The sequence below is a fragment of the Notolepis coatsorum genome (assembly GCF_963971535.1).
Source record: "Notolepis coatsorum genome assembly, chromosome: 1".
Lineage (NCBI taxonomy): Eukaryota > Metazoa > Chordata > Actinopteri > Aulopiformes > Paralepididae > Notolepis > Notolepis coatsorum.
In genome coordinates, this window is record NC_140165.1 from 128,308,210 (window position 1) to 128,333,506 (window position 25,297).

General features: G+C 45.2%; 1 protein-coding gene across 1 annotated transcript in view; it reads right to left on the bottom strand.

The window, feature by feature from the left end:
* The window catches only part of gpat2 (glycerol-3-phosphate acyltransferase 2, mitochondrial), a gene marked incomplete at its 3' end in the record, with an annotated part of 144,365 nt that overhangs the window by 60,774 nt on the left and 58,294 nt on the right, over positions 1–25,297 (bottom strand). Inside the window, exons 10-14 of the mRNA XM_084307348.1 lie at positions 12,237–12,335; positions 11,041–11,123; positions 9,551–9,669; positions 6,646–6,716; positions 5,587–5,747 (exon numbers count right to left, since the gene is read on the bottom strand). Of these exons, the coding sequence (XP_084163474.1) occupies positions 5,587–5,747; positions 6,646–6,716; positions 9,551–9,669; positions 11,041–11,123; positions 12,237–12,335 (533 nt within the window). The remainder of the gene's footprint in view (positions 1–5,586; positions 5,748–6,645; positions 6,717–9,550; positions 9,670–11,040; positions 11,124–12,236; positions 12,336–25,297) is intronic.

Here is a 25,297-nt window from a genome sequence, read left to right on the forward strand (position 1 = left end):
GATCTCTGCAAACGACGAGAGGGCCTACCTGGAAGAGGTCAAGGTCCTGGCGGGATGGTGCCAGGAGAACAGACTCTCCCTGAACGTCAGCAAAACAAAGGAGATGATTGTGGACTTTAGGAGGTCGGGGGTCAGGGACTACAGCCCCCTCAGCATCGACGGGGCACCGGTTGAGAGAGTGAACAGTTTCAAGTACCTCGGAGCCCACATATCCGAGGACTTGACATGGACCACACACATCGACAGTGTTGTGAAGAAGGCACAACAACGCCTCTACTTCCTCAGGCGCCTAAGGAAGTTCCAAGTCAGTCAGAAGATCCTTAAGAACTTCTACTCATGTACAATAGAGAGCATCCTGACTGGCAACATCACCTCCTGGTTTGGGAATAGCACTGCACAAGACCGAAGCAGACTACAAAGAGTGACACGTTCAGCGGAACGCACAATTGGAGGGGGGCTTCCCACCCTCCAGAACATTTACAACAAGCGGTGCAGGGGTAAGGCTAAGAGAATCATCAAGGACTCCAGCCACCCGAACAACTGCCTCTTTGAACTGCTGCGGTCAGGCAAGCGATACCGGAGTCTCAAGGCGAGAAAGACTCAGAAGAAGCTTCTATCCCCAGGCCATCAGGCTGCTCAACGAATAATAAACACTATGCAACAACCACCAAATGAACACACATCCACACGCACACACTCACTTTAAACAAACACACTGCAGCACCCACTCTCCACACTTTAGATCACCTAAACACACTTTATATTTATTGGTAAAGGATTTGCACTACAACTCGTACACCTTACTGTAAATTGTACCTAAATTATACCTCATCCCATTTCTGCTTTGCACTATATAGTATTGTATATTAGTACATTGCATAGTATATTGTATAGTAACTCAGTTACTTCTATTCTGCATCGAACATTGTACATATGTCTATACTGAACACTGTGACCTCTATTTTTACATGCTACTTTATTTTATTTCATACTTATCTTGTCTAGCACAGTCTCTGGAGCGTAACAGTAAGAAGCATTTTGTATAAAAGTATTCTGTACTTCTGTATGACCACTATTAAAGAAACTTGAACTTGAAACTTGAATGGATCAACTGGATGGTGGAATGATGATGGAGTGAAAGGTTTCCATTCAGATTTCTTCATTTTGCCATGAGGAATTTCATTTGTACATCATGGGGGCAACAATGGCTTGGGAGATAGAGCAGTCGTCTGGTGATCCGGAGGTTCCCGGTTAGATTCCTGCTCCACCCGGGCACTGTGTCAAGACACTTAACCCATAACTGCTCCCCAATGAGCAGGTTGGCACCTTGCATGGTCGCCTCCGCCGTCGGTGTGTGAATTTGTGAGTGAACAAATTGTAAAGTGCTTTGGATAACAGCGCTATATAAATGCAATCCATTTACCATTTACATCAACACATACTCAAGGTCAAATAGAAGTTAACATAGTCAGTTACACAGTCACAATTTCAATGAAGGCCTTTTGAAGAAACAATAAGCATAGCATTTAGAGGTACTATAGAATGCTTAAGACACTTCAGTGATTCCTGTGTAATAGACCTCTCACGTTGGGGCTACAAGCACATCGGATCATGACTCCATTATCCTCTATCCCGCTTACAAACAAAGATCACGTGACGCCGTCGTGTCACGTGAGACAAAAAAATTGACCGACCAATCAGAGGCCACGCTTCAGGACGCTCTCGAGGACGTCGACTGGGATATGTTTCAAGGAAGCGCCAGTGACGTCAGCGAGATCGCGGGTCTTCCCAAACCAGAAACCGTGGGTGGACAGCACTATCAGAGCAGCTCTGAAATCCCGCACCACTGCCTACAACCTGGGCAGAGAGCCAGGAAACATGGAGGAGTACAAGGCTACAGTCTATACTCTGCGCAAGGCTGTAAAACTTGCAAAAAGGACAAATGGCACAAAAGGACACAAGAGGCTTATGGCGGGGACTGAGGACAATAACTGACTACAAAGTCAGCGGCCCCTCAATGGGGAGCGACGACGCCTCTCTCGCGGACAAACTCAACTCTTTCTACGCTCGGTTTGGTGTAGACAGTGGCGCCGCTAGCTCAACGGCTAGTGACGTCACTGGCGCGCCGGCTGTTGTGGAGGGGGGGGGGGGGCAACCGCGGGGGGCGGGGACGCTCTCTCGTTGTCGGTACACAGTGTGAGAAGATAATTTATGCAGGTGAACACCAGAAAAGCTGCTGGCCCAGATGGAATAACAGGACGCATACTTAAGTCCTGTGGCAACCAGCTAGCCCCTGTGTTCACCGCCATATTTAATCGATCTCTGGCGGAGTCAGTGGTCCCTGCCTGCTTCAAGATGTCTACCATCATCCCTGTACCAAAGAAACCCTCCCCAACATGTCTCAATGACTACAGACCGGTGGCACTCACCTCTGTGGCCATGAAATGTTTCGAGAGGCTGGTCAAGGATCACATTTGTGCCTCCCTCCCCAGTGATATGGACCCTATGCAATTTGCATACAGGCCAAAAAGGACGATGCGGTCTCCCAAGTACTGCACAGCACCCTCTCTCACCTTGACAGCCAGAAGGGGGACTATGTGAGACTGTTGTTCATTGACTACAGCTCAGCGTTCAACACCATAGTCCCCACCAGACTGGTGGACAAGCTGATCGAGCTGGGTCTGAGCTCCGCTCTGAGCGCCTGGATACTGGACTTTCTGAGTGAAAGGCCCCAGGCGGTCAGGGTGGGGGGTCAGACCTCCAACACCATCACCCTGAGCATCGGGTCCCCCCAGGGCTGTGTTCTGAGCCCCCTGCTGTACTCACTATACACACACGACTGTGTGGCCAAGTTCAGCTCCAACTCCATAGTGAAGTTTGCGGACGACACAGTGGTGGTGGGGCTGATCTCGGACAACGACGAGAAGGCCTACCGGGAGGAGGTTGAGGTACTGGAACGCTGGTGCCTGGACAACAGCCTGCTCCTGAACATTGGTAAAACCAAGGAGCTGATCGTGGATTTTAGGAGGAGACAGCAGGAGACACACACACCACTGAGGATAAATGGGGCTACCGTGGACAGGGTGATCAGCTTCAAGTACCTGGGGGTCCACATCTCAGAGGACCTGACATGGACAACACACAGACTCAGTCGTAAAAAAAAGGCGAAACAGCGCCTCTACCACCTGAGACAGTTAAGGAAGTTCAGAGTATCTGGGAAGAGACTCCAGTCCTTCTACTCCGGAGCTGTAGAGAGCATCTTGACTGGAAACATCACTGCCTGGTATGGCAACAGCACGGCACAGGACAAGAAGGCCCTACATAGAGTGGTGCGCTCAGCCGAGCGTACCACGGGTATTGCACTACCAACCCTGCAGGTCCTATACAACAAGAGGTGCAAATCCAGAGCCTGCAGGATAATGAAAGACCCTCACCACCCCAACAACAGCCTGTTCACGCTGCTGCGGTCAGGCAAACCGCCTGCGAGCACCAGTAACGAGGACAGAGAGACTTAGGCTCAGCTTCTTCCCCCAGGCCATCAGAGCCTTGAACACTGAACTCTCCACGCACAAGCACACGAGCACACACACAACACACACACTGTACACGTTCACACACTAGCAGCCACTTTAACATGAGCACACACTCACTCATGCTGCACACGCTCACACTATGACACTTTACAGAAGGAAAGATCACTTTAAGAATAGTATAGCTTGAGATCGTATAATATAGCATTGTATAGCAGTGTACATAAAGACCCAATGCCTCATCTGTAGCTAACAGTGTACTGCACTGCTCAGGACCTAGCATGTCCTACCATGCTCTGTAAATAGCTCATGTACAGATACCGATATGCCTACTTTGTTTACTTGTTTATTGCACTATGTCGCTCTATTGGTTGGACTCTATTATTATTACTTGTACTATGCACATCGTTGCGGGCGAGACCCCCCGCATTTCACTGTATACCTGTATGCCGTGACAAATAAAACTCTTGTATCTTGTTTTTGTCATCATGAAAACGATTCCTTTTTATTCACATCTGGTGAAAATGAACAGAGTTTTCCTTTCCCGTTTACCAGTAATTCCATCCTTGATGCTACATGTGGGGTTAATGGGGAAATTGCGTTTCACCAAAAGTATATTTATGTTTAGTTAAAGTTCCCATTTTTAAAAGCCAAATTGCTAACGCTAACCCTAAATTACGCTGGTGAACTGATCTGCAATGCTAAGCAATCTTTGGCTAGCGATTTTAACTGCCGCTTTGAAATTCAAAATCCCTTATCAGAGGGAAGCCTCATCACAGAGAGAAATTTACATTAGAAGGCCTTGTTCACAGGACCACAGCCTGTATGAACACAGATGAAGCCTGGAGTGATCTATTAATAGTCCATTAATTTTAGCTGCAGGGGGTCATGGAGAGACGAGAGCAGCCGGAGAGGTCCTACTGTTCTGCAGTAGCGGTGGTGGCAGGGGGTCATTTGTGCCTTTTGTTCCACACCCATCCCTCTATGTATTGTACATCCCAAAATGTAGCACTGAACGGCACAGGAAGTCCTTCATTCTGACAGCCATCAGACTTTACAATGCTTTAAAATATAGGGAGTATACTCGTTTTTGGATCCTTTGATCCACCGTTCTAACCACACGGCTGGAGCTCCCTGGGTCTCCCTGGCACAGCTGCCTATGTTGGAATTGCAATGACGATCGAATCCCGCCAGGTGGCAGTATCACTTACCTTTTGAACTTGGATAGTTTAGTGTGGGGCCACTTTAGTGTGGGGAGTCTCTGCAAGAACTCCTCCCCCTCAGAGGGAATCAGGACAGAGCGATCGCTCTGAGATTTTCCGTATACACATATACACACGTAATTGCAATCGCGATGGGATCACCAGGATTATTCTTTTTGGAGTACCTTCTGGCTAAGGTAAGGTCTATTCTATGTCTATTTTACCGAACCTAAAACATGTTTTTGTACCGATCAGTGTCGTATTTTACCGGACCTAAAACATGCTTTTGGTAACGATTGCAGTTTCGAGTTAAGGCGCGCCCTTAAATCGATGTCCCTGGCAAAAGTTGTAGAGGAAGACAATCTGACGCAGATGGCTTGTAGTGCAGTAAGGAACACTCTAAACCAGGGGTCGGGAACCTATGGCTCGCGAGCCATATATGGCTCTTCTGGTGACAGCGTATGGCTCCCAGAAAAATATTTGAGTAAACATTTTTTTTTTTTTTTTTTTTTTAATACTTGTGATATTTCTTAATAATACTGTGTCATTTTAAAGTAAACAGAAATTAGTTTTGAAGATACAGCTAATAGTATCTGTAGCTGAAGATATAGCGAGCAGAGCTGGCGAGGGAACACAAGTGGACAGAAATAAAAAATCTTCAACCTGAAGACCAGCTGATTCTTAAAACTTGGAATGAGCTTCCTGTGACACCAGAAGTCGCATTAAAAGTAAGACATATTTAATTTATTGTACGTTAAAAATACTATATGGCTCTCAATGAAATATATTTAGAAATATTTGGCTTTTATGGCTCTCCCAGTCAAAAAGGTTCCTGACCCCTGCTCTAAACCCACCGGGATGGCAGGGCCACCATGACGAGGTGAGGGGCGAGGAGGGCGACAGAGCAGTAGACCACCTCCACCAACCTCCCTCCGAAGCCCACGTCTTTCTTCCTGAACAGAACCTCGTCTATCAGCCAGGCCACATCACGACACAAGGCTGAGAGACACACACCCTGGGGGGGGGAGAAGAGACAGAGAGAGAGAGAGAGAGAGAGGAATAAAGAGACAAAGAGAGAGAGAGAGAGACAGACGGCATCAGAGAGAGACAGATGAGATGCGTCCGACGGACAATAAAAGGAAACCATCATCATTAACCACCCACTGGTATTGGGTATAGATAGATATCTTGACGAGGAGCAGCCAGGAAATGACTGCACCACACACACACACACACACACACACACCCATCTGGTTTATAGGGCAGTTTGAATGTTTATGGGCCTTTAATCTGGAGTGGTGTGATGGTGAATTTATCACTGACGTCAACATGTGGGCAAGAATCAAGGTGAGATTAGGGCTCAGCGACAATGTGTCGCCAGGTGTTTTGTCTGTGGTGATTGTGGGGGTGTGAGCATTCATAACTCTGCATGTGCATAGCAAGTTTGGACAGTCAGAATATTGGGACGACTACTAGATAAGTGATCAGAGCTTACTAGAATAATTACCTCGTCATAGTCGTACATTGTAATCCATGTCCTGGTGTTTAACAGCCAGGACAATAGAGTAGATTGTTCCCCACTTCTCTTATCTAGTTTAGTTCATTTCGAACATTTTCCCATTATTTCACGCATGCCAAGGTGTCCAAACCGATGTTCTTGGCCACCTCTCACAATTCATTTTGTAGCATCTTGCAATCTTTACAAACATACAGTCCATGGCCTATACGAGGACCGTCTTTGCTAATCCCTTCTCCACACGAGAGCGATACCGTTTTCACATTATGAGGGTAAACAGGAAAAAGAGTGGCCCAAGGCAAGTGGGCCAATCATAGTGCCTGTGGTACCTCATGGATATGCGCACAAACACAAGGATACACACACTGCACACACACAGACGGGACATTGCATGTACCTTTCTGTGTCTGTACAGCAGTAGACTGGACACCAGACCGGTGGCCATCACAGCAGTGCAGGATTTAGTCGCTACAAACAAACAAAACAGACACATGTATATAAACAATCAGCCAGGGTCCTGCTTGACTCTGTAAATCTTTTTTTTTTTTTTAATGCTCCCTCGGATGCAACAGTTGTGATTGGAGGATCAAGGAAAAAGGGGCAGGGTTTGAAATAGGTCAATCGCTGCCAGATAGGGAAAAGATCACTGGAGCACACAGACAGTTTATGTCTTTATTTCCTTTTACTAACATTCAATTTAAAAAGTACTGAACTCCACTCTGGCCTTGTTTATGCTGCTTCTACATTCAATGGTGATGCTGAATCGTGAACTCCTTAACTCAATGGCCGCCAACAACGATTATATACGTGTTTGTCCGACAACCGTTGAACGCCAACCACGTATATATACGTTATTTGATCGTTATTTCTTTTATATTGCTATTCATTCCAGGCACACAGACTCTGGGTTAACATGGGGAATCCTCATGAGAATGTAAAAGTGCAATACCGGCCGTATCACGCTAGACGGCGGTATCGAGCACCCTTTCTACCCTTGTATCTTTCTCTGTGGGACGGCCCCAGGTCTCCGGTTTCATGTTTCCTTGTCGGGCGAGGGGAGCGGTTCTGCCGGTTCCATCGAAGCGCGTCAAATATCTCCGATCCATATGTTGTGGTAGATTATGCCGTTGACGAAATGGACATTGGATATACCAGATGGCGATCAAAGAATTGGAATATTATTTTTGGAATACTCCCGGCCACAGGTAAGGACGATTTGACGTAGATTTTAGCTTGATCCTGCAATGCTTTCATACCGATCGGGCTAATAACCGTTTTTAGTGTTCAATGCGAATGCCGTTACTGACAATCAAATAATCAGAAACAACACCCCACCCCTTTCATGCATTCATGATGGAACATAATAGCTATGATATAGATTTGATTTCGGGATAATAGCGTATACAGGCAAGACATGGCAATGTCTATAGTGGAATCGACGTATAGGGCTTTAACTCAGGATTTCATGAATTACCCTAGACGCTCTAAAACCATACTTATATTCACCACGGTATAACACGGGAACGTATGGATGGAAAAATTCATTCTTTCTCACATATTGAACGATAGATAGGTGATGTCAAATGGGCCATAGTATTGTATCCATAGCTATAATATAGAATATAGTTATAGCTCTACAAACAAGGTGACTCAGTCCTATATTTTAACGTGTGGCAATGCGACCACAGGGCGATGGCTAATCCCCGGCGGTCAATGAGTTAACAACTCGACAGACCGTGCCGGTAGAGCTGCCGCGATTACCGCGGTATCGCTGTTACATCACGGCCACCGCAGAGTAGGCTGAATACAGCGTCACCGCTGTTTTTTTATAATAATAATAATAAATTACCCTCCTCTCGTTGGGCTTGCGGCTCTGCAGATATACCCTACTTCTCTATCGAGGTTCCAAGCGACCCTATTGGGTACCAGAAAAGTCACGTGAAACATTGCAGACCACTGATTGGTCAGAAGAGAGACGCGTCACACGTTTTTTACGTCCTGAATGTCAGCTCATCACAACACTGCTAATAACGTTAGCTTTAACTCCGCCGGAGTGGACTACCATCGCTCTTCAGGAGTACTAAACGAGACATAATGATTTTACTGTCTGCAACGAATGTTATAATAAAAGCCCTTCGTTCTATACACTTGTCTGATTGAAAACTTTATTAACAGACCGCAGAATGGGACAACTCAGCACGCTCTGAGCAAAGAAAGGAACTGAGATATGAATAGAGTATTGCTTGCCTTGCTATCGTCCGGTAAATACGCTGATGTTATTGAACGTATAACTATATAATGTTAATGCCACAAAACGAATGCCTTTATTATAAAGTAGTAACTTTATAGTAATAATAATAAGAAAGGGTCGGGGCCGGGGGGTAACCAGCCCTGCCCGCGACACCGAGTGAACTGCGCACGACCAGAGTTTCACTTTCAATAACTAATGCGTGCTTGCCGAATCCCAAACAATATTCATGCTGCAAAGTCATCCTCTAAAGATAGACATTTAGACTAGAGGCAGGCTATATGCTATAAAGAGTAGACTACTACTAAAAAAAAAGCATTCAAACTTTTTTTTTTAAATTTTTTGTGTGCGTGCGGTAATAACCGCGCGGTAGGAAATATTTAGCAAATTTGTGCGGTAAGGAAAACAGCAATACCGCGGCAGCTCTACGTGCCGGGTCACATTTCCCTTCGTCTGGACTCTGATGAAGACGTGGTCAGTGTCTCGAAACGTCTCGGCACAATGAATGGAAGCGGACATGACCGGTTAGCCTAGGCATTGTCCAACTAACACCTCTCCTGAAGGCTAACCGGTCATGTCCGCTTCCATTCATTGTGCTAAGCTAGGCTAACATGTAGCCAGATAGCCTTCTACTGAACGCACAGAGATGAAACTGGTATCTATCTTCTTGTCTTTCTCTGGAGAAAATTATAAGCTAATTTCCCAAAACGTGTTCTTTTAAGTCAACCCACCCACCAGATATAAAGGCATCGACTGTCCTGTGTGCTCTGGTGATATTTCTAGCTGCACCAGGCTGCGTGTTCACAGAAGGCCGGCGCGTGGTGGAATTACCCTCTTGTTGACATAGTTGACCTTCTCCCTTCTACTGTTCCGCGGATCCAAACACAACACGACAGTAATTCCACCTCATTACTGCGCTTGTTTATTTCCATACGTCACCGTTGAATCTAAGGTAGTCACACAGCGGCACGTTGTATAGAGGTGGATGAGTGGGCTGAGGAGGATTCATTTATGATTCAGTCCAGGTAGGAACTGCTGGTAACCCCGCACTTACAGTAGATGAGGTGCAGCGTCAGGGCGATGCCGAGGTCTCTCTCCGATTGGTTGAGCCCGGGGGCGTAATGAGAGGGCAGGACCCACGACATCATCCGCTGCCCAAATATAGCATCCGTCCTTAACAGAAAATGGGGTGTAGGCGAGGGTGAAAGCAAGGGAGGTTAAGAGCAATGTTAGGAGAAAAAAAATGCTATATTCTATCCTCGCGTCAATGGACCTGCGTCATGAATTGCAATGCAGGGATTACTTACTTGAATGTTCAAATGTGTTATTATATACATGGTGAAACACAGGAACCCTATTGAAGACCATTATGAGAGTGAGCCCAGTGGATGGCTGACAACACCATTCTTCTGACATGAAAGGAGAGCTACGCAGGAAGCCTATAGCCAACAATACACCGTACAGCCTCAGGCGCCGCGGGTAACGCTAACGTGTGCAGAACATGTCTTGCTCAAAATTGATGTGCGTGAGATATAGTCTCCAACAACACATCAAGTGTGAGTATGAGCATCATTTATGCCATTTAATTTGAGTGTGTATGAGTGGAGCTGAGAGAGAGAGAGAATATCAAGATTCGATATTGGCGTGTGTCTCTTCAATTTTAACTCGAGCCGCTCCCCTTGATTCCCACTGCATGTATTTAATATCGACAAATACAGAACAAAAAAGTGGCTTCAACACAAACAAAAATAACTAAAGAAACAGCCAGAGACAAAGAGAGCTTCAGTGAGCGTGGCGAGGACAGGAGGTGTTTTAATCATGTGGGCTTTGCTCTCAGCACTCACTAGCTCCCACGCTGACAACACTACACACCTATCAGACACACACGCATCTATTGCCGTCTCTATTGCCGTCTTTGTTCCCCGCCCCCCACTCGGTCAGAAGAATTAAATCCGACACAGAGCAGAGATTGAGCTAAGATGCTCACTTATCTTTCTCACTGGCAGTGTGTGATGGCGGCGGTACTAAGAGGGTTGAGTCGCGCCCTAGCGGTGCCAAATTTAAGGTTTACATAATAAATAAATAAATTCTATCTAAAAAGGGAAGTTCACCCAAAATAAATATTCTCTTGGGTGATCAGATATCTTGGAGATGTCTGACGTCACTCTGCCATTCAGCTCCATTGGCACTCTGCTTGTGGCGCTCAAAGCACCAAAAAACTACATTTGAAAAACTCAAAAGCATGGTCTTTTTCCAGAAATCATAATACTCAGGATAATCCATAGATCTTGTTGTGTGCAGTTTCATGTAGGAACTGCTTTCTGTCAAACTACACCCCCATTGTATTCTAGTGACGGCAGACATCTCTGTGGCAGATATCTCCAAAACTAGACAAATCACACCAAAACAATCTGGATGGATAGATAGCACCCCGGATAAGAGGGAATATATATATATAGGGAAAATCACTTTTCAATTTCACAGATGTTAGATAAGATACAATCCCATCCAACCCCCCCCCCCCCCCACACACACGGTTGATACCTGTTGTTTAGGATACTTGGCAGTAACAGGTCCTGTAGAGAGCGCCATCCATCTACTCTGCATCTTCCATTCTGACTGATCTCCTTCAGGTACACACACCACACACACACACACACACACACACAGTTAGTAAAAGTTATGAAAAGGAATTTTCGTGCTCAATGCTCATGGTAGTTTTCTTCTTCAGAATAATGTAAATCCCGCTCACACCTGTGTTTGCACTCGTTTGCCTCTATTGATTTCCACTGCTATCGCCAATGCTCCTACTGATTAGCTGGTGAGACCAGATTAGTTCAAATCCAGGCAAGACAAAATCTCATTTTAAATCATGTCTATTTACGTTAGCCTAACTTAAAAAGCCAGCTCAGAGCCATACTAACCTAATTGAACGCGCGTGCACCTGAGGGAAGTTCAAAATGAGTCAGAAGATCCTCAAGAACTTCTACTCGTGCACAATAGAGAGCATCCTGACTGGCAACATCACCTCCTGGTTTGGGAATAGCACCGCACAAGACCGCAGCAGACTACAGAGAGTGACCCGTTCAGCTGAGCGCACAATTGGAGGTGGGCTTCCCACTCTCCAGAACGTTTATAACAAGCGTTGCTGGACCATGGCTAAGAGAATAATCAAAGACTCTAGTCACCCAAACAACTGCCTCTTTGAACTGCTGCGGTCAGGCAAGCGATACCGGAGTCTCATGGCCAGTACAGAGAGACTCAGAAGGAGCTTCTATCCCCAGGCCATCAGGCTGCTCAATGACAATGGCACTATGTAACAACCCATCATCTACACACACTGCACACACATCCACACGTACACACTCACTTTAAACAAACACTCACCTTACCACTCACTTTAGACACTTTATATGTATCCATCATTAAAGAGATTTGCACCACATTCATACGTCATTTGCACCCTACCCCAAGTTTTGTACCTCTGCATTCTACCTCACTGTTACTAATTTTACTCTGTAATATTGTATATTGTATATATGGATATTGACTTTACCTACTTTAAAAAAAAAATTACTTACTCTCTCTTTACTGTATGTAGCACACTCTCAGGGGCTCATAAGAAACAAGCATTTCATTATAAAGTATTCTGTATTTTGTTCTGCCAAATTAAAAACAAACTTGAACTTGAGCGGATAGGAGACATGTGAGCAGCAGCTGTGTGTAGTCGTGCTCCGTACCTTAAGAGAGAAGGGCTGGGCGAAGTGGACCCTCACACTGCCTCTCCCTGGACCCCAGAGGAGAGACCACGCGCGCCGCAGAGCACCACGCAGGCCAAGCTGTGGATCCATTTCACACACACACATATACAGTACACGCTTTTATTGCTATTCTGTTGCTAGGGAACAGTTTGAACCCAAGTGTATTTCCTGTCGGCTATTGCATTAGCAAACATTGCAAGAGGAAATTGACTTGGGTCTGTTTTTAGAATGTTTATGTTGTCACGTTAAAACCGTCCATAGAATAAACATGAAGACACACACACAGCTACATAATATGAGTCATCCGTAGCGATAATATCATAATGAGGTCGTCCCATTAGGAGGTAGATCACAGCAGCAATAACACTAATGAGTAGCGTCTATGATGAGCAGTAAGATACAAAGTGAGTCACACAGAGAAACACGTAGTGTAGTGTGTGTGTGTGCATGCCTGAGTAAGTGTGTGTGCACGTGCGTGTGACAATACTGTTCTGTTTGGAGCATCTGATGATAGTGAACAAAGAGACAGAGAGGGGTCATTATCAAGGCAATTAACCCCAAGCAACACTATCCAACACCAACAGATAATGTACACAGGGGACTATAGTATTAACCATCTTAGTCATAATACACATTTGGATCCAGGCCTGGAGCCTGAGCCCCAGCCAGCGCCATGTGGAAATAAGAAGAGTTGGAGACTCAATCCTCAGAGCTGCACTCTGGATGGTCGTTGGCAATTGTACATTTTACAGTTTTTCCTCAAAGCTAAATGTTCACGCCTCCCTAAGGATATTAATGTTACAGATGACTCCCATTAAGAGGTGCGTTTGTGCACTTTCGAGTGTGTACTGTACGTGTGTGTGTTTGTGCAAGTGATTAGGTTTGTGTGTGTGTCTGTGTGAATATACAGCGTGTGTGTGTGTGTGTGTATGTATGTGTGTGTGTGTGTGTGTGAGCACACATGTGAATGTGTTTGAGTGTACTAGCTAATAGCTATATCATGGCATAACTCATAAATGTTCAGACAAGCTTAATATTTAGTTATTTGTGATACTATGTATACATGCAATTCAAAGTTATTACAGAAGTTTCTTTCAAAACTAACTTGGTTGTGGAGGTCAGAAACGGTTACAGTAATAAGGCACTTGGGCCTAGCAGGCTATGTGACATACAGGCAGCTCTGCGTAGGCGCGTGCGTCTGTGCCTACCTGTGTGTCAGGGTTGGGGATGGAGCCTACCTGTGTGTCATGGTTGGGGATGGAGCCTACCTGTGTGTCAGGGTTGGGGATGGAGCCTACCTGTGTGTCAGGGTTGGGGGGGAGCCTACTAGGGGTGGGAATCACCAGTTTCATCACGATACGATATCGATTCTTTGGACAACGATACGATATTTTCCGATATCACAAAGTCTGCCATGATACGATACGATTCGATTCAGGTGCCTGCGATCGATATGAGATGATATTATATGCCCATTTAACACAATGAGTAACATTTAAATCAACAACAAAAAAAGGCAATGGAAATATCATTTGACATTTTAATTTTTGATCTCTTCCAGACATTTAAATGAAAAACAATCTATTGTTTTTAATACAAATAGACCTCCTGTTCACTGTTTTTGGTTCGTTTTTCTTTTTTCCCCGATATTAACCCTTTAATCGCCAAGGACGACTTTAGATGTCATTCCTCGCCATGCGTAATCTGCCAATGACGTCGTACAGCGTCTTTGAGATCAATATTTCAAAAATCTGTCATGGCAATCATATTTCACCCACGGAGACTTGAGATCTCCTGTAGATCTCCTCTCAACTCTCCAACGGTTCAAGACCGCCATCTGGTGGCCGATCGGCGAATCGCCAAAACCGGAAGTGAGCGGCCGGAAGTGGTGCTCACCCATATTTCGTCCGGACTCCATCTGGACACACTGGATATCGATCCGTTGCCAATAACTCGATAAACAACATGATTTGGACGTATATAGTATTATACAACCTGGAACTGGACCAACTAGATCGACATCCCATAATAGCGAACTTTCTGCTCCACGCTGATCGCCCAACGCTACGAGGAAGCTGCGGTGAGTTTCAGCGTGTTTGATTATTATTATACATACAAACTGCTCCGATCAACATATCACCCATACTACATAAATGATTTAACGTCGGCCACGGACTTATAAACCCCCCCCCCCCCCCTCCGGTCACCAGCAGATGATGAGGCATGACGTTTAGGACCTTGTACAATTGAATCTGACGTCAATCGGTATCAAACTACATTTGATGATCTAATATATGTATTTATGGCTATAACTCACGTTCTATGGAATGCTGCAGAAAACGATAAAAACATATTTATACTTTAGAGACCATATTTGAGTATGAATGTGTGAATGAAAAAGTAGAACGTTACTACATCCTAAACGATAGATACTTGATGTTGAATGGGCCATAGTAATGTCAATTTAGCAATACAATTAAAAAAGTTATAGCCCTGCAAAGAAGGGGAACATCTCCATAGATTTACAGTGGTGGCAGAGAGTGGATTAAGATCAGAATAATCTCTGGCAGATAAAGGGTTAATATCCTATCACAGCGCTGTATTTTGGCTGGAAAAGGCATATTGGGAGTCAGAAGGTGCAGTACCGGCCAGATCCTGTTAGTGGGGCTATCTCGAGAATGCAGTAACCCCCCCTCCTTCCCAGTCCCTAGTGGACCTCTGCTGTTTTCTCTATCGCTCTATCAGCTTAGCTTAGTTAGCTCACGCTAACGCAACGTTAATTTCAGTATTTAACGCGACGTGGGCATAAAGGAATGGCGAGGATGGAAAGCATGTTAGATGCATTTGGGGTTGGGGGCAGAGCCTAACTGTGTGTCAGGGTTGGGGGTGGAGCCTACCTGTGTGTCAGGGTTGGGGGTGGAGCCTACCTGTGTGTCAGGGTTGGGGGTGGAGCCTAACTGTGTGTCAGGGTTGGGGCAGAGCCTACCTGTGTGTCAGGGTTGGGGGTGGAGCCTACCTGTGTGTCAGGGTTGGGGGTGGAGCCTACCTGTGTGTCAGGGTTGGGGATGGAGCCTACCTGTGTGTCAGGGTTGGGGGTGGAGCCTACCTGTGTGTCAGGGTTGGGGGTGGAGCCTAACTGTGTGTCAGGGTTGGGGGTGGAGCCTACCTGTGTGTCAGGGTTGGGGGTGGAGCCTAACTGTGTGTCAGGGTTGGGGGTGGAGCCTACCTGTGTGTCAGGGTTGGGGATGGAGCCTACCTGTGTGTCAGGGTTGGGGGCGGAGCCTACCTGTGTGTCAGGGTTGGGGGCGGAGCCTACCTGTGTGTCAGGGTTGGGGGTGGAGCCTACCTGTGTGTCAGGGTTGGGGGTGGAGCCTACCTGTGTGTCAGGGTTGGGGGTGTGTTGAAAGCTACAGGTCGCCTCTATACATCTCAATCACCTACTCGAGATATAAACCTGCGGCCGCTCGATATCCCCCGGCGAGGTGCTAAACTCGCCAAGTTCTCGAGTCAATTTACTATTTCTGTCTAGATTACTTCAAGTCACTGGTCTTGTGATATCCAGTTGATATGAAATGTAATCATGAAGAGTTGTTAATCTCTTCTTGTTTGAAATAAACCGAATATTTTGTTTAGGAGAACCATTATATCATGTAATAAAAATAATATTATTATTATCACTTTACGAAAGGGCTTGTAATACTGCTCATTTGAAAGCTTGGTTGTATTACTACTTTTTTAATAAGTATTACCACTGTACTAACACGTAATCATTGTTTGCACTCCCCGGCCCTCTTTGTCCTCCTCCTCCTCCTCCTTCAACGGAACCGACCGTCTGACCCTGCAGTGATTCAGACGGTCGAGGTCCCACACAAGACAGAGTCAGTCTGGACACAGAGACACCGGAACCCGCAAACAACACTCATCTACATGCTTAGTATTTCTTATCAGTACATAGCATATACATATATAAATATATATATTTTAGCTGAAAAGCATTAACCAGTCAATTGATTCAATCTGTATTTCAGGACATAGTCACCTCAGAGGAAATCAAGGCGCGGCTGGTATTTGCTGGCAGGGATCAGTCCAAGAACTCAATGGATTATAAAAAGTCATCTTTATTTCAATGAAGTTACAGAAAAAGACTAAATAAAAATATCCATTACAGTTTAAAAGATTATATAAAAACAAAACATGTCATCTGCATCTAGTCTTCCAAGTCACACACTGGTAAAAACTTCAAAATCTCTCAAAGAAGTCTGTAGGCACCATTCTTCTTCTCTCTCCTTCTCCGTGTCAAAATCTCCCTGTGCTCTCGCCAGTTGGCCCTTATAAAGGGCCCCAGGGTCTCTTCTGCTTATTGGTCCAAATACAGCGCTGTCACCGTGATGTCATTTCACCAGCCAGTCAATGCACAATACGTAGGGTTCTAGCTCTCCTCCCATTTTAGTCATTACCTCTACTGGGAAAACCCCATTTACCTCAGAACATGAATGCCTCTTTGTTGGAGAAGTAACAGATTACCTTGTGTTGGAAAATACCCATCCGTTACTTAGCAGAGACCAGAGGCCCCAAGGTTGTCTGTCACATTCCTCAGTGGCCAAACAGTATTGAAGCGAAAGCAACTCACATCTCCAGCATGAGTACATAGTACATAGCCCAACACATACTACAGATATATACAGATACACATACATGTATAATACAGTACATATATATATAGCATACAGTGTACACACATATATGCACACACTTGTACCTATCCTTGTCTACTCCACGCAGGGTGTGACAACCTGCTGTGGAAAGCACCCTGCTCAGAGATGGCATTCCGAAGGGGCCCCCCTTCGTTCTCACTCGCCCCAACTCAAGGGGATGCAGACGAGGGAGACTGCTGGCTATATAGTACATAGCCCAACACATACTACAGATATATACAGATACACATACATGTATAATACAGCACATATATATATAGTATACAGTGTACACATATATATGCACATACTGGTTTTATTCTATGCAGACAGGACAGGGTTAAACTGTGCCGACTTGCTCTCAGCTCAGGCCTAGATACTTGTTCAAAGCGTATATGCATATATATACGTATACACATATATATGTATATATATACATATATGAATACATATCACATCTAGACACCTACAGTAACATATGCCTAGATTTAAAACAGATATATACAATAAACCTATTAAATCATACAAGGGACAGAGAGAACAGGATGTCATTTATACAAAGTGTCACTTAGTTGGCTGTGACACTTTACACCCCCTCTGTCATCCTGGTCGGTCATTTTCCATTGTCTTAATAGCGTCTGTACTGGGGGACGAGATGGCGATTGTGGGGTCACGTGGCTGTGACTCTCCACACCCCCTCTGCCATCTTGGTACCTTGTTACCCTGGTAGCCGGCGGGAAGACTTGCATCTGTTGTTCCCTGGCTGGACGGCTCGACAGGATAGGGGTCACGTTGTTGCTTGGTATCCGGCGGGAAGACTTGCATCTGTTGTTCCCGGCCGATGCACCCAGGTTGTTGTCGTCTTCGTCATCTTGGTCATCGGGGTCACCTTGGTCATCTTGGGGTCACCCCCTCTGACCTCTTGGATCTCTCCCATAGTTTGGGGCAGGTTGATTTGTCACTTCTCGGGCGACCCCCACGGGTCCCCGAGAATTGTAGCAGCAGTCCTCTATTGAAGTGTGGTTGGCCTGGTCTTGTGACCCTGTCCGTAGGCCTCGCAGGACATCACAGATACAGTCCACAGAGGACTCATTTCTTTTCTCTCTTTCAGGTCCATTCAGGGCTCTCGTCGCCCTGTAACCCGGGTCCAGGCCGATGTCTCTCTGTCCGGTCTGGGAGGTCTAGGAGGTCTGGGAGGTCTGGGAGGTCTGGGAGGTCTGGGAGGTCTGGGAGGTCTAGATGAGGACCTTGAGGATGCTCTGGAGCTTGACCTATCCCGGTCTTCCTCCATTTCCGATTTCTGACCTGAGTCAGTATATTCCTTCTTGCCATTCGCTGCGTCGTCCGCTGACTCCGGACGCTGACTTGTCTAAGAATGCGGCACTGGTTCAGGTTTTGTCCCTTTACCAGCGCACCTTTACCAGCGCACATTGTTCACAGATCCTTCGGACTGTTGTTTCCGTCCACTTCCTTCTTGCACAGGGGGTCTACCCTGTGTTGTGCTTGTCTCGGTCCAGACTGGGTAGTTAGTTACTGTTTATGTCTGGTATTAGTTCCGGCTAGTTAGCCAGCTTGTAGATTCAGGCTATGTAGCCTCTTATAGACTCAGCTCCTGCTGATAACACCAGCCTGTATTATTACGCCGGTTCCATTTCCGTCCCAGTAGCAGGACTTATTCTGATTTTAAGTAAACATTAGGTTACTTCTGGTTGAGGTGACCTGGTACCTATTTTTTCTACTTAGGTTTCGACTGTAATTACGTTACTTTTTAGTCGTGAGTAAACTTTTACTGCTATCACAGAAATATACTTTAAGTGTGATTCTTTCTTTGAGTAGAACCTTCTACGTCTTTTGACTGTAAGAAAACATTACGTAACTTTTTAGTCGTGAGTAAACTTTTACTGCTATCACAGAAATATACTTTAAGTGTGATTCTTTCTTTGAGTAGAACCTTCTACGTTTTTTGACTGTAAGAAAACATTACGTAACTTTTTAGTCGTGAGTAAACTTTTACTGCTATCACAGAAATATACTTTAAGTGTGATTCTTTCTTTGAGTAGAACCTTCTACGTTTTTTGACTGTAAGAAAACATTACGTAACTTTTTAGTCGTGAGTAAACTTTTACTGCTATCACAGAAATATACTTTAAGTGTGATTCTTTCTTTGAGTAGAACCTTCTACGTTTTTTGACTGTAAGAAAACATTACGTAACTTTTTAGTCGTGAGTAAACTTTTACTGCTATCACAGAAATATACTTTAAGTGTGATTCTTTCTTTGAGTAGAACCTTCTACGTCTTTTGACTGTAAGAAAACATTACGTAACTTTTTAGTCGTGAGTAAACTTTTACTGCTATCACAGAAATATACTTTAAGTGTGATTCTTTCTTTGAGTAGAACCTTCTACGTTTTTTGACTGTAAGAAAACATTACGTAATTTTTTAGTCGTGAGTAAACTTTTACTGCTATCACAGAAATATACTTTAAGTGTGATTCTTTCTTTGAGTAGAACCTTCTACGTTTTTTGACTGTAAGAAAACATTACGTAACTTTTTAGTCGTGAGTAAACTTTTACTGCTATCACAGAAATATACTTTAAGTGTGATTCTTTCTTTGAGTAGAACCTTCTACGTTTTTTGACTGTAAGAAAACATTACGTAACTTTTTAGTCGTGAGTAAACTTTTACTGCTATCACAGAAATATACTTTAAGTGTGATTCTTTCTTTGAGTAGAACCTTCTACGTTTTTTGACTGTAAGAAAACATTACGTAACTTTTTAGTCGTGAGTAAACTTTTACTGCTATCACAGAAATATACTTTAAGTGTGATTCTTTCTTTGAGTAGAACCTTCTACGTTTTTTGACTGTAAGAAAACATTACGTAACTTTTTAGTCGTGAGTAAACTTTTACTGCTATCACAGAAATATACTTTAAGTGTGATTCTTTCTTTGAGTAGAACCTTCTACGTTTTTTGACTGTAAGAAAACATTACGTAACTTTTTAGTCGTGAGTAAACTTTTACTGCTATCACAGAAATATACTTTAAGTGTGATTCTTTCTTTGAGTAGAACCTTCTACGTTTGGTTTTTTTCAAATCTGTAATTGATTCTACTCCAGAGGCACCCGACAGCAGTCATTTCGGTTCATATTCTTTCGGTTTTTGATACCTATTTAAATAGTATAAAGCCCAACTCACTTGAACTTATGTTCTTAGCCCCGGAACCTCCAATCCGTTTTGACAGACCTATAAACCAGTGACCTGGCCGCCCAAGCACCACAGCGTCCTGTATGCTGAGGCTTCCAAGTCCCCACAAATCTGATAGGCCCGTCGGATACAGAGACCCTGATGCTCGCTCTGTCCCCCCGCGTCAAGGTGCTAAGCTTGATGAGAGTTTGCAGAGTCTCAATTTTTTACCCATAGGTGCTGGTGAGTGTACATCTCATGCAGCTGATATGGCTGGTAGGGTGCTAACCCACCAAATGGTTGCTGTCAGGAAATCCCTTCCGAATGAAATAGATTACAAATTCACTTTACTTTACTCTGGGTTTAGAGCAAGGACGGACATCTTTATATATTATACTTAGAATATATACAAAACTTTTGTAGTATTCTATGTCATGTTTCTTCCTAAATGACAATAACACTTTATATTATTCCTCTTGACAGATGAGCTGTATGTCAAGTGCAGTTTGCACTTGCTTGAGTCACTTGTGTCAGGGCCCCAGAGGGTAAGGATACTATTGATTCTCCTTCCGGGCTTTGAATTCCTCCCTTGTTGTCCTCACCTCTGCTTGCTGTTCTGGGGTTAGTGCGGCCCACTCGTCTGCAGGTAGGTATTGGTACTTCTTTTTCCCTGTTCTGTCCTTGGTTGTTTTCGGGGGGAACTCCTGGGAGGCCCCCCTTTTGTCAGATAGCATTTTAACTTGGTCATACAGCATACATTCGATACGTAGCTGGTCTTGTGACCATGCTGCGCATCGGGCTGCCAGTGGGTTACCCCCTGGGACTCCTCTGAGTAGCTTTTCAAGCAGTGAGCATGATCCTTGCATAGGTGTTCCATTCATGACTGATTCTGCTGCATCATTGAGAGACATGCTCCCGCCTCGCACCTGTGCGATTAGTTTCTCCACCATCTTATACCCTGGATCTTGACCGGGGGTCCTTACTTCTCTTTCCATCAGTTGGTCCATTGAGGCCCTTTCGGGGATCTCTAGTCCTTTGAGATGTCTCAACATGCGAGCTAGCGTCTCGTGTGCTTGTATCTCCTGAGCGAGCATCTGCTGCGCCAGCTTCTCATGAGCTAGCATCTGCTGCGCCAGTTTCTTCTGAGCTACCCGTGCCAGCTTCTCCTGAGCTAGCATCTGCCGCGCCAGCCTCTCCTGAGCTACCCGTGCCAGCTTCTCCTGGGCTAGCATCTCCTGGGCTGGCTTCTCTTGTGCTAGCTCCTCCTGAGCTAGCTTCTGGCGTGCCAGCTCCTCCTGAGCTAGCATCTCTCGTGCTAGCTCCTCCTGAGCTAGCTTCTGGCGTGCCAGCTCCTCCTGAGCTAGCATCTCTCGTGCTAGCTCCTCCTGAGCTAGCTTCTCTCGTGCTAGCTCCTCTTGAGCTAGCTTCTCTCGTGCTAGCTCCTCCTGAGCTAGCTTCTCTCGTGCTAGCTCCTCCTGAGCTAGCTTCTCTCGTGCTAGCTCCTCTTGAGCTAGCTTCTCTCGTGCTAGCTCCTCCTGAGCTAGCTTCTCTCGTGCTAGCTCCTCCTGAGCTAGCTTCTCTCGTGCTGGCTCCTCTTGAGCTAGCTTCTCTCGTGCTAGCTCCTCCTGAGCTAGCTTCTCTCGTGCTAGCTCCTCCTGAGCTAGCTTCTCTCGTGCTGGCTCCTCTTGAGCTAGCTTCTCTCGTGCTAGCTCCTCTTGAGCTAGCTTCTCTCGTGCTAGCTCCTCTTGAGCTAGCTTCTCTCGTGCTAGCTCCTCCTGAGCTAGCTTCTCTCGTGCTAGCTCCTCTTGAGCTAGCTTCTCTCGTGCTAGCTCCTCTTGAGCTAGCTTCTCTCGTGCTAGCTCCTCCTGAGCTAGCTTCTCTCGTGCTAGCTCCTCTTGAGCTAGCTTCTCTCGTGCTAGCTCCTCCTGAGCTAGCTTCTCTCGTGCTAGCTCCTCTTGAGCTAGCTTCTCTCGTGCTAGCTCCTCTTGAGCTAGCTTCTCTCGTGCTAGCTCCTCCTGAGCTAGCTTCTCTCGTGCTAGCTCCTCTTGAGCTAGCTTCTCTCGTGCTAGCTCCTCCTGAGCTAGCTTCTCTCGTGCTAGCTCCTCTTGAGCTAGCTTCTCTCGTGCTAGCTCCTTTTGAGCTAGCTTCTCTCGTGCTAGCTCCTCTTGAGCTAGCTTCTCTCGTGCTAGCTCCTCCTGAGCTAGCTTCTCTCGTGCTAGCTCCTCCTGAGCTAGCTTCTCGCGTGCTGGCTCCTCTTGAGCTAGCTTCTCTCGTGCTAGCTCCTCCTGAGCTAGCTTCTCTCGTGCTAGCTCCTCTTGAGCTAGCTTCTCTCGTGCTAGCTCCTCTTGAGCTAGCTTCTCTCGTGCTAGCTCCTCTTGAGCTAGCTTCTCTCGTGCTAGCTCCTCCTGAGCTAGCTTCTCTCGTGCTAGCTCCTCCTGAGCTAGCTTCTGGGTGTTAGCACTGGCTTGTTAGCCGATGTAGTGCTAGTTAGCTTCCGTCTGGCTACGGCCAGCTCCTGGGTCTTCCGTCTAGCCAGCTCATGGGTCGCACCGTCTGGCTAGCTCATGGGTCTTCCGTCTGGCTAGGGCCAGCTCATGGGTGTTAGCACTGGCTTGTTAGCCGATGTAGTGCTAGTTAGCTTCGCCTTTCTGTGAACGGTCGTTTTGACTTCGCTTCACATCCAGTCTCCCATACTCACATACGGTATCTTTGGGCTAGGTAGCCATCCAGCTCGCCTTTCTGTGAACGGTCGTTTTGACTGCGCTTCACATCCAGTCTCCCATACTCACATACGGTATCTTTGGGCTAGGTAGCCATCCAGCTCGCCTTTCTGTGAACGGTCGTTTTGACTGCGCTTCACATCCAGTCTCCCATGCTCACATACGGTATCTTTGGGCTAGGTAGCCATCCAGCTCGCCTTTCTGTGAACGGTCGTTTGACTGCGCTTCTGTCTCTCTAAACTGCCAGACATTTTAGAGAGAGGGTTTTCTTTACCCCTTTTTTTTTTTTTTCTCTTTAATCCAATTTTGCGGGCTCAACCGCTCCACCAGCAATGCCCCCACTATGCAGATGCCTTTAATTTGCCACTGCTCTCCATCGAGGGCCCTACAGATCAATATCCTTTGACTGGTGTATTCTAAAACTCGGTTCTCCGTTTTTTTTTTTTTTTCAATATTTCTAGTTTATTTTATTTTGGCTGTTATCTTACCGATCTCAGCCCTAACCCAGGGACGCCATGTTGAAAGCTACAGGTCGCCTCTATACATCTCAATCACCTACTCGAGATATAAACCTGCGGCCGCTCGATATCCCCCGGCGAGGTGCTAAACTCGCCAAGTTCTCGAGTCAATTTACTATTTCTGTCTAGATTACTTCAAGTCACTGGTCTTGTGATATCCAGTTGATATGAAATGTAATCATGAAGAGTTGTTAATCTCTTCTTGTTTGAAATAAACCGAATATTTTGTTTAGGAGAACCATTATATCATGTAATAAAAATAATATTATTATTATCACTTTACGAAAGGGCTTGTAATACTGCTCATTTGAAAGCTTGGTTGTATTACTACTTTTTTAATAAGTATTACCACTGTACTAACACGTAATCATTGTTTGCACTCCCCGGCCCTCTTTGTCCTCCTCCTCCTCCTCCTTCAACGGAACCGACCGTCTGACCCTGCAGTGATTCAGACGGTCGAGGTCCCACACAAGACAGAGTCAGTCTGGACACAGAGACACCGGAACCCGCAAACAACACTCATCTACATGCTTAGTATTTCTTATCAGTACATAGCATATACATATATAAATATATATATTTTAGCTGAAAAGCATTAACCAGTCAATTGATTCAATCTGTATTTCAGGACATAGTCACCTCAGAGGAAATCAAGGCGCGGCTGGTATTTGCTGGCAGGGATCAGTCCAAGAACTCAATGGATTATAAAAAGTCATCTTTATTTCAATGAAGTTACAGAAAAAGACTAAATAAAAATATCCATTACAGTTTAAAAGATTATATAAAAACAAAACATGTCATCTGCATCTAGTCTTCCAAGTCACACACTGGTAAAAACTTCAAAATCTCTCAAAGAAGTCTGTAGGCACCATTCTTCTTCTCTCTCCTTCTCCGTGTCAAAATCTCCCTGTGCTCTCGCCAGTTGGCCCTTATAAAGGGCCCCAGGGTCTCTTCTGCTTATTGGTCCAAATACAGCGCTGTCACCGTGATGTCATTTCACCAGCCAGTCAATGCACAATACGTAGGGTTCTAGCTCTCCTCCCATTTTAGTCATTACCTCTACTGGGAAAACCCCATTTACCTCAGAACATGAATGCCTCTTTGTTGGAGAAGTAACAGATTACCTTGTGTTGGAAAATACCCATCCGTTACTTAGCAGAGACCAGAGGCCCCAAGGTTGTCTGTCACATTCCTCAGTGGCCAAACAGTATTGAAGCGAAAGCAACTCACATCTCCAGCATGAGTACATAGTACATAGCCCAACACATACTACAGATATATACAGATACACATACATGTATAATACAGTACATATATATATAGCATACAGTGTACACACATATATGCACACACTTGTACCTATCCTTGTCTACTCCACGCAGGGTGTGACAACCTGCTGTGGAAAGCACCCTGCTCAGAGATGGCATTCCGAAGGGGCCCCCCTTCGTTCTCACTCGCCCCAACTCAAGGGGATGCAGACGAGGGAGACTGCTGGCTATATAGTACATAGCCCAACACATACTACAGATATATACAGATACACATACATGTATAATACAGCACATATATATATAGTATACAGTGTACACATATATATGCACATACTGGTTTTATTCTATGCAGACAGGACAGGGTTAAACTGTGCCGACTTGCTCTCAGCTCAGGCCTAGATACTTGTTCAAAGCGTATATGCATATATATACGTATACACATATATATGTATATATATACATATATGAATACATATCACATCTAGACACCTACAGTAACATATGCCTAGATTTAAAACAGATATATACAATAAACCTATTAAATCATACAAGGGACAGAGAGAACAGGATGTCATTTATACAAAGTGTCACTTAGTTGGCTGTGACACTTTACACCCCCTCTGTCATCCTGGTCGGTCATTTTCCATTGTCTT